The sequence below is a fragment of the Schistosoma haematobium genome, chromosome ZW, assembly GCF_000699445.3.
Source record: "Schistosoma haematobium chromosome ZW, whole genome shotgun sequence".
Lineage (NCBI taxonomy): Eukaryota > Metazoa > Platyhelminthes > Trematoda > Strigeidida > Schistosomatidae > Schistosoma > Schistosoma haematobium.
In genome coordinates, this window is record NC_067195.1 from 72,196,429 (window position 1) to 72,210,112 (window position 13,684).

The following is a 13,684-nucleotide window of genomic DNA, read 5'->3' on the forward strand; positions in this document are numbered from 1 at the left end:
AAAACTAGTTTTGATTTAGCTGAAGAAGAAGAAAGAAAAGAAAATTGAAACATCACTTTTCCGAAATATATTTTAATTAGTTCAACTATATTGTAGTGAACATAACACGGGTGGGGACAATCGAATGTATTTGACACAGACTTACAGGATTTGTTAATAAAATCTAACAATCATATAGTAAATGCTTCATTTGCAAAATCTCCATTAATTGTCCCAAAATGACTCAGACTTCATTGTTCTTGCATTTTGTTTCCATTCTTTACTGTTCGATCCTCTTATCTCTCTACTACCAGACCTTCTGTTCACGACTAACATCATATACTACTTATGTCAATATATGTAGCACACACAACAATATATGTTGGTTAGAATAATAAAAAGTAGTTATTAAAACCATGACGGCGTCTATAGTGATCAAGATGAAAAGTAGGTTTATTTTGGATTTACATGTTGGCAATCAGTAGAATTTAAACAATATATAAATATTCAATAATATCATGGTTGGTTTATTAATGTTTCAGAATGCACAAAATCTTCCTACAAACAGAAACGAATTAATTTTCTGTGAATAACAATAAACCCATGAAGAAAAGAACTTTCGTCGATAACTATAGTATTAGACAAGAACTTGAATGATTGATTGAGTGGAGAGTATTAGGATGCCGGAATGAACGTAGTGTTCTTTGCGTCTTATAAGTTACTGTTACTAAAAGATAGTGAATAAATTGATAAATAAGGTGATGCAAGGCTCCTGCGACCAACCATAATTAAGAAATGAGAAGCGTTCAGAATTCGGTCAACTTATTGTGAAACAAATGGTTTAAACAGTATCGTTCAGTTGTCCAGAAAAAGTCACGATATATTCAATGTCCGAACCCGAAGAAATCGATAGCTGATGACAGTTGTCATAGGTGCTGACTCAGGACGCTGAATAGTCCTATGAGAAACTAATGAGTTGGCAGATAAGCATAAAATTGGAGTCAAAGACCTTATTGACAGTGTTGATACACCTAAGCGTCAGTTGCTGAATATTAAAGTCGAAAAGATAACCAATCGTCTCGACTGACTCATTAGGATTGTAAAGTTGGGGATAGGAAATAAAAAGATCAGCCTTCTTGTTCTAAATTTGCTGCAAAGTAGGATAATTCGACAGTGATGATTAAGGACAACGGACTTTGTGGAGGCTTCGGACGGAGTAATAATCATGACCCATAAGGAGAAATCAACTGATTATATTTCAGTTATACTTTCAACAACTGGAATCAGTCAGATCACAGACTGGCAATTTGTTTTTCAATTACCGGTCGCGAAACATTAATTTTTTATAAGCATGACTTTGTTTCCACTAACGCATTAGTTGTGTTCCTTAATTGCCTATGTCCAGTGTTTGAATGAGTCATTTTTTCTGATAGGCTACAGTGGTTCATGTTTTCACACTAATTGTGTTATTTTATATTTTGGAAACAGGTAAAGTTTGATCAACGAAGTAGTTTATTTGTTCTGTTCGTAGCTACGCAACAACTCTTTCAAACAGGCGTCATTAACATACAGCGTGACACCGATATCATATGTCCCGAGCTGTCTTACCGCACAAGCACTATGAAATAAATTGCACAATAGACCCTGTGCTAAACATATTCATTTTTTGATTTGTATACTTGTAACTGCTATACCTTGTTTATCACAATCAACAGTATTTGTGTTCATTAGAAGTGATCGACTTTATTAACGGTAACAGGTTACGGTTTTCGAAACTCCCTCTCAAAGTAAGTCATCAGTTAACGCACGGTTACTGCTTAGAAAGTTGATTTATGGACATTTTTCGACTTTTGTTAGATGTACTGATAATATCTTGAAACCATTATAAAATAATGAGTAACTCATTACTTCGTAGTGTGCCATTACTTCGTAATCCAAACAATTACTGTCTTTTAAAAAATATTAATACACTAGTTTTAATAGTAAAAGTGTTTCATTTGAAGGAAACCAATGAAATTTGATATTTATCATTTTTAATTGAGATCATGAATCGACCAACGTTATACCACCATTGAAAACCTGTAATGATTGGACGGCTGGTTGGTCCTGGTATGTGACTCCTCAGCAGTGTGCATTCACGATTTCGCACGTGAGATACAAACACAAGTCTCTCGTAAGAACGCATAACCTCTAGACCACTGAGTCAGCATGCAACAGCGTTAATGTTTCATTTTAATCAATTCATGATCTTGTGCAACCTTTTATCCATTTTTTGAGGTGGATAACTGTCATGCACCCAACAAGGATTGAAGTTCACTGGTCACAACTTCTCACTACAACTCCAAGAGGTGTATCTTGAAGCTATTGAGTAGATGGTTTTTATTACTACGAGGATTATATCATATACATTCGATATTAGTAAATTATGCATTCTCAGTAAGATCTATCAGGACATCAAAACGAACAATAAACGCAATTTAATTTTATACCCTTTAGGAAAATACTAATGATATACTGAATAACTTTCCAACTCCAAATTGATTGAGTGAGAATTATAACTTAAGGGCCTTTATAATTAATCTAAATATTATATTCACAAACTAACTAAAATGAATATATACACAAACGAATAAAATTATACTTCATAACAAAGTGAGTTTCTTGTAATTTATTTTTACAAACTTTAGTTATAATAATAATAATAAATTCAGAAGAATTATACCGGGTTGCCAATGTATACAAAATGAAGATAAACTCATTGTAAAAGGAAGGATAGGTATTCTTTTTTTTATAAAAAAATGTTTAATTAAATTAAAAACAATTCTGAAAGAGTGATACACAGTTTACTTTGGATAGATTAGTTACTTTTTGCTGTTCAGTTGTCTATATTTCTCTTTCTCCCTCTCTCTCAATAAGAAACACATAAATAACTATTGATTAAATGTAGAATTAAGAATCATCTTATATAAATGAGTATACATTATTAAAGAGGTATATTCAATTCAAAGAAGAAATAACCGATCCATTATAAACCATGATCATGTCATGGAAATATTTGAAAGGAATTACAAACAAATTTATTGCCTTCAGAAATAGGGAGAAAAAAAAATCAATTTATTCATAAAGTATTCAAGAGGGCTCCCAAATATGACCAAATATATCAGGTAGACTATGAGGTTTATCCCAAATCCATGGTTCATCTGAAATAATTTACATACATATAAAATAGTAATAATGAGAAAATATTATTAATATAAAACTACGAAATTTGGATATGAGATGATTTATAATCTTATCTAACTTCTTTTATGATAAATTATTTTACACAAAAATTAAGTTCTGCTTAAGTATGTATGTTGAATTCATGAAACAATTAAAGCTAGAATACCGTGGAAAACCTGGAATTACTGGGTGGCCGTTTCGTTCTAGTGAGGGACTCCTCAGAAGTGTGTATCTACGATCCCATCTCGTGGGATTCGAACCCAGGACTTATCGGTTTCGCATACGAACACTTAACCTCTAGACCACTGAGCCTGAATCCAGCTGTGTTAATGTCTAACTTCAGCTAATCCACGACTCATGAAGTGAACTATAAAATGACTAAAATCTCCACAAAACTCTTTCTGATAATACTCAATAGTTTTTATAGATTACCATTCTATTATGGAACTATATCAGGATTTCAAGTATAAACGTATAGCTATGGTAACTTGAATTAAACAGTTATCATCTTATTGATAAATGTTTCTCGTATATTACACCATGGTTAATATTTAAGGCTGTAGTTTGACTAGACTTTGGATATGTGTATCCTGAACAGATTCCTTAATATGGCCCATTTGCTACAAGTCCTAGTATATTTAGAAACCAGCTACATTGAGCTGACGATTTTTAGATAAAACAAAACATGTGCACACAATTCCATTGTTAGCCAACATTCGAATACAAAAATAGTTACCTTGAATAATAATGATTTGATCATCTATAAATAAAATGTTCGATCTTCAGAACGATTCAAGTTTTCATTTATCAACTAGTAGGCAAACTATTCAATACGGATACGATTAATAGTTTACGCACAAGTGCTCTCTTAACGACAGTTAACCAATGAAAATAATAGAAAACTTTATTATATCAGTTAACATCAAAATAAATGCTATTCTACTTTTACATGACCTGGGTGATGGTGATATTTTCCAAAAAGAAAAATTAATGCTAAGAAAACATTACACTATTAAAATCACTCAGCCAAATAGCAAATCATTCCAATCACTAAACAAATTATTTAGTGGTGTAGATATATTCACGCTTTGTGTTCCCTTAGATCGGAAGTTCTTTATAAAACTTTTTTATCTATCTAATTTATATTTTCTTCTTGAGTTGTATCTTCAATGTCTAATTTCTCATATTACCACTAATACGGTTACTACCTCTAGTACTCTGGGATTTTTCCTGACAATTTAAATGAGTTGTGTTAATGAGGTGTGAAAATTTGAGTTGATGCACACAGGTACAAGGTTTAACGTTGTGTATCTCTAACTACTGGAGTAAATGAACGAACGAAAATTTAATAATAATCGTCTAAAATTTAGTACAAGAATATATTGAATGTTTTATGGATAGTCTTGTATAGACTTAATAATTTTATGAATAATTTTGATCATGGCAGTGTTAAGAAAAGTTGATCAGTCTCCCCACAACAAAATTACCTAGTTAATAGACATTATTTGCAAGAACTAGTATGTTATGAAGAAAAAAACACAAAGAAAATGCAGTGTGAAAAATGAAATGAAAGTCGGACATGAAAGGCATTGGATGTTCATTATTTGCAATATATCACTTGTGACAACAAAAATGATGATATACATGTATAACTTCTTACCGTTTGATTGATATTTCAATGGAGGTAATTCATATGGAATAGGAAAGGGTAATAATCCATCAGTTGATGATTGAGAATATTTTGCATTGTTTTTTAAAACTTCAAATGAATGGGCTGATTCCTGGTTTTAGAAAAATAATTAATTGAGGTTAAACCTACAGTATACTGCCGAATAACTCAGAAATCTCGACATACTTTAAACAATCACGAAACTGTAAGTGTAACTAATTTACAATTTCAAAAAAATGGGGGAATTTACCGAGAATATATTGATTTTACAACAAATAAAGACATTTTCTAAGCTGGTCATAGGTTCATAGTTCCTAAACTTTAGAGTGAGGATCGAAATCTAAAGTTAGCTTATATACAACAAAACTATTAACCTTAGCCTTAGCACTCTATCCATAACATCCTAGCACTACATGTAACATCCTAAATAATATATACACATAAGAGTATCTCCTTGAAAATTTCCGCATTTTCATGAGCAACTAATAACATTCTTTTTATTCGAAATCAACATATTGAGATTCACTATCCAATTCATATTCCTCTATTATTAGTTAAATGACACGCTTGAATGCTTGGTGTCGTAACCATGAAGTGATTTACTTATTCTTGATTGGTTCAGCAGTATTCTTTATGTTTACCAAAGTAATTAAATCAATCGACAAGTAATGGATAATAATGAATTCATAGTCGTTCGTCTGGTTGCACACAAATACAAAAAACATACGTTGTAATGTGATTATAACAAAAAACGTTTTACTAGAATAAACACTCTAGATATTAAAGATGAACCTTGATGTCAAATGAAATTCAGTAGGCATACGCTAGTTATGTCCATGAAGTTTGAGTTACTTCAATAATGAGTAAGTAATATTCCACACGAGATTATCTCAAATTATCTCAACAAGCACAACACTTCAGCTAGTGTTATCTCGGTATGATCAACCACCTTGGAGATAAATCACCAAGTTCCCTGACTTGATTTGAAATCTGTCCACTCTGAAAAAAACATTTCACTCACAAATAGAATTAAACAACAACAAAGTAAGACAATAACATTCATATCTTATTTTAACAGATATCAGTATCAACTCCCTAATCTCTCTGAATTGAACCGGTAACGTTTTAATGTTAGTATAATAATTAGAATGATAAAATTAAGAGATTATAATGTTAACTATGTTAGATGATATCTAGGCTAATAGAAACGACCTTCACATTTTTCATATTGATATAATGTAACAAATGCGGTTCCCCAAAAGTAAATATGAGCAGAACAATAAATTAATACCTTTCAATAAAAGTACTGTGATGTGTGTTATTTATTTTTGCAGATATAAGTAATATGCAACACTAGCTGGAAGTGGAATGTCTGTGAACAGAAAGTTGAGAAGATTCAACTGAAGAATAGAGTGAAGGAAACTGATGGCAATTAAGATAACAAAAGGAATGACGGGACAATGAATCTTGTAAGAGACAATTCAAAGATGTATAAATGATATATGATTTTCACACTTAACTAAATCACTATATGATTGTGCGTTAAACAAAAAATTGATCTTCCTCATCTGCGCGTTCGTTCACTACAGTACTACTACTTATCAGGAAAATCATGGAACAAATGGGATACAAAACGATTCATCAATTACAATGATCGACAAACATTTTGAAACAGACAAAACAGAAAAGATTAAATCTTATAAAATCGAAATCATTGAATAGAATGATAGAAAAAATATAATTGAATGTCAAAAATTAAAATCAGAATATTAGATAACCGGGCAGAGTATGCTGAACATTATGATTGTACAGTAAATCACTGAACTTTTAATACAAATGAGTTAATTGATTCTTTTTATTGAAAAGTAAAACATTATCGGTATTTTATCAATAAATTGACCTCATAAAATAAATCAGGATCTCTTTCAAATAACAAAATATTTCATGACAAGATCTCTTCTCCATACTTATTTTAATGCATATTTATGGGCAATTTTGAATTGATCAATTAACTTAAATGAATGCAAACTACCTTAAATAAATAGTTTTCACTTGTGAATTGTTTATTCAATTCACGTTTACCATGACTTTTATTTTACAGTATGGGAGTACATAAAAGAGAAGGCTATGCCAGGGAAGTCCTATTCGCTGCCTTCTCGTGGCGGAGGTGTTGTTTACGAAATTGACACAACGAAAAGCAAATGTCTAGTGCTTCAACCCGATCGGTTAATACGGAGCATTTATCTAGCGGAAATGGGAAACCCTGATTCCAAGTCAGTGGTGCACATAGGCTCCAGGATCATGAAGGGACAAATGGCGTATGAACCTGTTGTTGGTCACCGGCTACCATTGGACTGCATTTCCTAACGTTGCTCCACTGCTTTGTGGATTAAACCTCCAGGTTAAGGGCTTCGAGAGTGGCCCCTAAAAAGCCCACCTGCTTCGGGTTGAGCCCCGGGAAGTATTCCAACTCCTACACAAGTGACGAAGTATGGCGCATATATATTTGGTACCTCCTCGTATCAATGCTTATGCGTTTAAATAAATAAATAATAAAAAAGAGCAAGCTAAATACAAGTGAATCATAAACATTTGCTTTATCCGATTAGAACATGTAATTTAGTCAGCAACTATTATGGTTCGTGAAATTTTTGCAAAATTAAATTTCATTTTAATTCGAAATTTTTATTACGCCTCAGGAAAAACACAGTATACAAAAGCTGAAACACTTCGATGAATAACACTTGCAAATAAAGTTTAAACACTGAATCTCAGTAACAACTACTTCACACTTATTCAAAAGATTAGCTTAACAATTTTCGGTTGGCACAGTAGCAAGAATATGTCCTATTTACTTTAAGAGGTACACTTCTCAGATTCGCAAGATTCACTGCTACAGAACACACATCCTTTAAACTTAATAATACACATTTATTTTTCATTTTTAGCAATGTACAATAATCTCCTAACCGTAACCGAGAACAACTATGTAATTCTCGACAAAATACAATTCTATCAAGTGAATACAAAACAGAAAAAATCTAAAGTTAAATTTGGCATTCATGTTAGAATAAAAGCTCAAATCAAAACGTCATCTCATGTTATTTCCTGTTTATTTCCAGAAAACAATGACAAACTTTAAGCAGATATGTAGATGCAATTGTAAACTATGTGTATATATGTAAACAAGATATTACAAATAAATAATAATTACTCGATAGTTTCATTCAACAGCATTTATCTTTTTGGTCCAAATTGAAAATGCTTATTATTCAGTTTATCAATTTTCCCCCTTACGAATCACAAAAGCTAACTCCTAAAATCGTATAACTCATAGCTTAAGAAAACAAAAAGGGAAAAAAAAACACCAACCTTATAATTTGTTGGCAAAAACAGCACACCCAGTTCATATGAACGAATCACCAATTGAGTTTTTGATTTTTCATATGCACCCCAAGCAGCTTTTGAAAGATTTGCACTATCAAATGTAAAGCGAAAAAAATTGAGCATCAAAAATTAAAATCAATTTGTTTAATTGATACATTTCAAAATGATACATCATATTGAATTTAGATTAGTGAAGTCTACTTTAGACAAACGTAGGATAGTGAACAGACAAACTAGGACATAGCATCAGTCCATAAAGCTATTGACTGTTGGTTATAGCTATGTTGGCAAATGCTGACTACATGTTTGGAGTCCATACAATAACCACGGCGAATGGTTAGAGACTTTGGATGGGATTACTCATCCACGCTGGCACAGATGTATTAACTCTTTACCCCCCTTCGCAATATTGGATATCTTCGTATACAGTTTACCACTATGTATTTTCAAACTACATGGCCAATATAATCAAAGATGGATAGTGGCTAGCAGTGGAATGCCAATAACAGACTGATCAATTGCAATCTTGAACCTCGATAAGAAGATACAAGCAAAACAATATCAAGTGAATTTAAAATTCACCCCATTTTACAAGCAAGTGGCTATCAGGACTCAGTAGCTGAGTGGATAACGCTATGACGTTGGAAGCGAATGGCACTGGGTTCGAGTCCCAGAGTGAACATCAACTCTGAGATGCAGGTACATTCAGCTGACAAGTCCCAAATAGGACGAAACGCGCGTCCTGGATTCCACTGCTAGCCACTATCCATCTTTGCTTATCAAAGCTTGTGAATTAAGGCAATATCGAGACATACGCACAGTATGCACATATGCCAATAACAGACTGATCAATTGCAGTCCTAAACCTCAATGGGAAGATACAAGCAAAACAATACCAAGTGAATTTACATGGCCAATGCTGTTACTACATGATTTGGATCCTGTCATCTACTCATACACTTTTCATCTCGTCGTCCTAATGTAGTATCCAAACTTGGGCCAAAGTCCTTGTTTGCTAGGCTCTAAATTGATTGTGACTGACTGAGGTAAAGGTCACTTCTATTTGTCATATTTCTGAGCATTCAGCAGTGTGGGTTAGTAAAGATCAACGTAAGTTAATAATATCATCGATTGTACGACATTTATTAGATACAGAACAATTCGTCTCTGACTCAGACTTTGAGATCATTTATGTTAGGTTTGAAGCGGTTACGAGTTCACTTAGACTGCGAACGGAACAAAGACTTGTGACCAAAGACCAATAAACTAGCTATTCTATTGCGTCTCAGCCCCGCTAACTAGAGAGAGAAGTCAAAGTCCGAACGGGGAAGTATATTCCTCAAAAACCCAGAAGCACAAGCGATAACAATAGACAAAAATCAAAACGTATATATACAGCACAAAACCATCCTTGGGAAGCGTTACAAAATAGCATACTAAAAGACACAACGGACCAATAGCGTTTAAGATTCTCCTAAGTGGGAAATACGACATGAAGGTGAAAAGAGCGCTTTTGGAGTGAAAACAAAGAAATTCAAATTTTCTAAATAAAATTACAAAACTAGGTCCTTTTCCAAGTGAGTTCTGAGGATTTAACGACCCCAACAACTAACAAAATTCAATTAAATATGTCACGAGATGAAGGCCTTAACCTACTTTATACTGCGGAAACTTTGGACGTGCAAAATCTAAAACCCAAGTTGAGCAGACAAAAACAATTTTTTATATTTCTCTCTTTACGATAGCCTTAGCTTGTAATTTCAATTTATCTATGTAACTGTTCTCTTCTTTATTTATTTTGTCCCTGCAAAGTTTGTAAAAAGAAAATTTTAATTTATTTTTCTCTCTCTTTTATTATCAATAAAAACGTTGTTTCTACTCAGATTACTTAGTTACTATTTATACGCTTCTTTCATTTCAACTTGACGATACTCATAGTAACAGATATTTGTTTATTCAAAATTATGTTGTCAAATTTCACAAAACAACTAATCAAATTCTAAAAAAACAAAAAAATTATTTGTTGACATATACTTTATCACAACAGTTGAGATCATGAGTCAATTAAAGCTAGAATACCATGGAAAACCTGGAAGCACTGGACTGCCGTTTCGTCCTATTGTGGGACTCCTCAGCAGTGCGCATCCACGATCCTGCGAGCGGGATTCGAACCCAGGACCTATCAGTCTCGCGCCAGGCGCTTAAGCAACTAGACCACTGAAACGATTGGCATCCAACAGTGTTAATGTCTAACTCCAACTAATCCACGAAATTGAGCGACACATCCACCACTGTCATTAGTGAATTACTATCTCACAACTGACCTCGTTGAACTCCACTGGTCACTGCTTCTCACTAGAACTCCATGATATACCTCTTGAAGCCAGTTACTAGTGAGCATATGTTGATTAGTGTCAGGAATGATTTTGTGGAGACCATGGACCACTATGGTGGTCTAGCTTCAATCGATTCATGATCTCAACTGTCTAAATTACTACAATCTCCACAAAACCCTTTCTGATATAATTTATCGTATAAGTATACGATTATATGACTTTGATAATAAACTTATTGTAAAAGATTCTTCGATTGAATACATTGTTTTATAAAATAAATAATATTTTCATTGTTTAAATTATATGAATTGATTTTAGTTAGATCATAGTTAAAACCTGGAAACAATGAACGGTCATGTTGTCTTAGTATGGAACTCTACAAAAGTGAGCAGTACGAGTAAATTTAAAAGTTTCCATAAAAATAATATAATAAAAAGAGTGATTCAGTAAATTCAACAGAATAGAATATTAAAGTTTATCGATGAAATAAATTAGAACAGATTATCAATAGGTGACGTATTAACTAATAAAAATAGAACTGTACAATTCAAAACAATTTGTAAAGTTTAATGAGACTAGAGAAGATGAAAAGTGACAATTAGGCGTAGAGAGTCACTTTCATATCTCTTGACTACTTCTGTATAAATCATTTGATTAGGTAAATAATCAGAATAAAGATAACATGCGGAAATAGTTTGGATGCAAAAGCTATGATTTTTTCTATACAATTTCATTGATGTTCAACGTTGAAAGTTCTGATTGCCATTATATGTCTATCACAATTGATTGATCACTGGGTGGTGATCAATGTCATGTTTGTCTAGTCCTTATTAGTGCAGATCGAATGCTATCGATCATGTTGCAATGTGGCCACCAGTCTAGGTAGCAATCGATCTGCACTAATAAGGACTAGACAAGCATGACATTGATCACCACCCACTGATCAATCAATTGTGGTTACATCTCAGTCCTACAGGAGGTTAGTCACGACTCGGATAGCTCAGTGGTAACGTCTCTGACTGTGAAACTGGGTGACACGAGATCGAATACGCCAGGGAGCACCAGTTCCCTCAAGATTACAGGTACACCTTGCTGACGAGTGCCAAGTAGCACGAAACCCGTGTCCAGGGTTTGCTGTTGACTACCTCCAACTACCATCTAAATCTCAATTATATGTCTATTGATAAATCATAAAGGATAATGGTAAGAAATGTAAGAATCAACATTTTCTAGTTTGTATGCCTAGTTTAGTTAGCATTACCTATTTACTAATACTCAACACCTAAATACAAATATAATCCTGAAATTAGTTTTTTTTTTATCAAGTCATACAAATAATCACTGCCATAAAAAGCAAATATATTTTACAAGAAATTTGACAGAGATTACTCGATCAATTCATAATCGATGTCATATTCATTGACAACAAAATTTAAACTTTTTGATCCAGGTTTTGAGGATGTGTACCTGTCTATTTAGCAAAGTAAACAAGTTTCAATGTGAGGAGTAAACTATCATAATATTTTCAAAATAAATAGTGCAGATATGATTGTTTATCATATAGGATATTTAACAGTTGACTTCTGTTAACTATTTTTTTTGGAATGATTCTGCTACGAAAATACTACTGTAAATAGGTAGTAGAACAAAGAACAATAAAGAGACATGCGTATCAGGAGTAAAATAATTATCCTTTATGAAAATGAACATAATATATGGTTGATCGGTTATATTGTATGGACAGCACAATTGATATATATATTTGTATACCTTAAAAATTAATCTATTCTAATGAATAATGAGTTGAAAATCATATTTCACTTAGAAAAAGAGCGGAATTATTTCCAAATCATAGTTTACGAATTAATCTCTTGAAGTAACTAAATGTTTTATGAGATATAGTAAAAACTTCAATTAAAGAAATTGTACGTTAACGTTAAGTCACTAATTTTCTTTAAATATTTGTAATAGATTGTATTCTAGAATTTTTTAGTGTGTTGGTGAACGATTTCATTGCAGATGATATCTTTATCAAGAGATGTAACATTTGGAGGTAAAAAAGTTAGACACCATTGGATTCCGGTTCAATGGTCTCGAAGTCAAGCGGTCGCGCGCAAGACCGAAGATCCCGAGTTCGGATGCCACGTGCTGGAACGTGAATGTAGATTGTTGAGGAGTCCCATACTACGACAAAACAACTGTTCAGTGCTTCCAGGTTTTCAATGGTGGTTTAGCATTGATAGGTTCATGATTTCAATGAGATAAAGAAATATTGCCCAGCGAATCGATAATCTAATTTCTTTACATTTTTAAAAATACAAACACATTTATTACAAAAAACCTTGTGTTTAGTAGGTCAGATCATAGTGTTAAACTTTCAACCAATTAATTTATATTCATTGAAATTACTTACCTAGTCAGAAGAAACCATCCTATCTGTTGACCATCTGGTGATATCCTAGTGTATGACTTAATGTGAGGAGAACATCGACTATGTTCAAAAGCATGCCAGCGATAAAAGAACTGACAAAGCCATGGTTGTTTTTCAGCTGTTCTCTTTGTATATGGTAAACATCCACCGGCAAAATAACCTTCCAAACTATTACGAACATCTTCAACACACGGATAAATCTGCAGTTTTATACCATAACAGGGAGAAATTAAATAGCGCATATCGTAGAAAGAAACATAATTATACATATATTTTTAAAATCTTGGTTATTTTTGGGTATAAAAAGTTACTGTTTAATAATACTTAGAAGCAATAATTACTTATGATCATCGGATTGTTCAAACAAATGACTGAAATTCAATTATAATCAGATAAGCATTCATTCCGACTTAGAAGCTGGTTAAATGACCCGTAAGTTACTGATATATAGAGTGACATGACCTTTAATCATTTAATGCTCAAATTGAAGACATGATCAAAAGAATCCAGACAATATCAAGAATTATGCAGGAGGAAACAGGAGGGCTCAAGATATGTGAATACATGCCACAGCCACAGAGTGAAACTGAGCTGGATGCATCTCAATATTTTCTCTAGCACCATAAGTGATGTATTAGGACAAAAACAAATGAACAATTG

General features: G+C 32.8%; 1 protein-coding gene across 1 annotated transcript in view; it reads right to left on the reverse strand.

Moving 5' to 3' along the window:
- Positions 1–3,108: 3,108 nt before the first annotated feature.
- TDP1_1 (tyrosyl-DNA phosphodiesterase 1) overlaps positions 3,109–13,684 on the reverse strand; it is a gene marked incomplete at its 3' end in the record, with an annotated part of 38,888 nt that continues 28,312 nt past the window's right edge. Inside the window, exons 22-25 of the mRNA XM_035732640.2 lie at positions 13,007–13,224; positions 8,243–8,348; positions 4,862–4,982; positions 3,109–3,179 (exon numbers count right to left, since the gene is read on the reverse strand). Coding sequence (XP_035586077.2) covers positions 3,109–3,179; positions 4,862–4,982; positions 8,243–8,348; positions 13,007–13,224 — 516 coding nt within the window. The remainder of the gene's footprint in view (positions 3,180–4,861; positions 4,983–8,242; positions 8,349–13,006; positions 13,225–13,684) is intronic.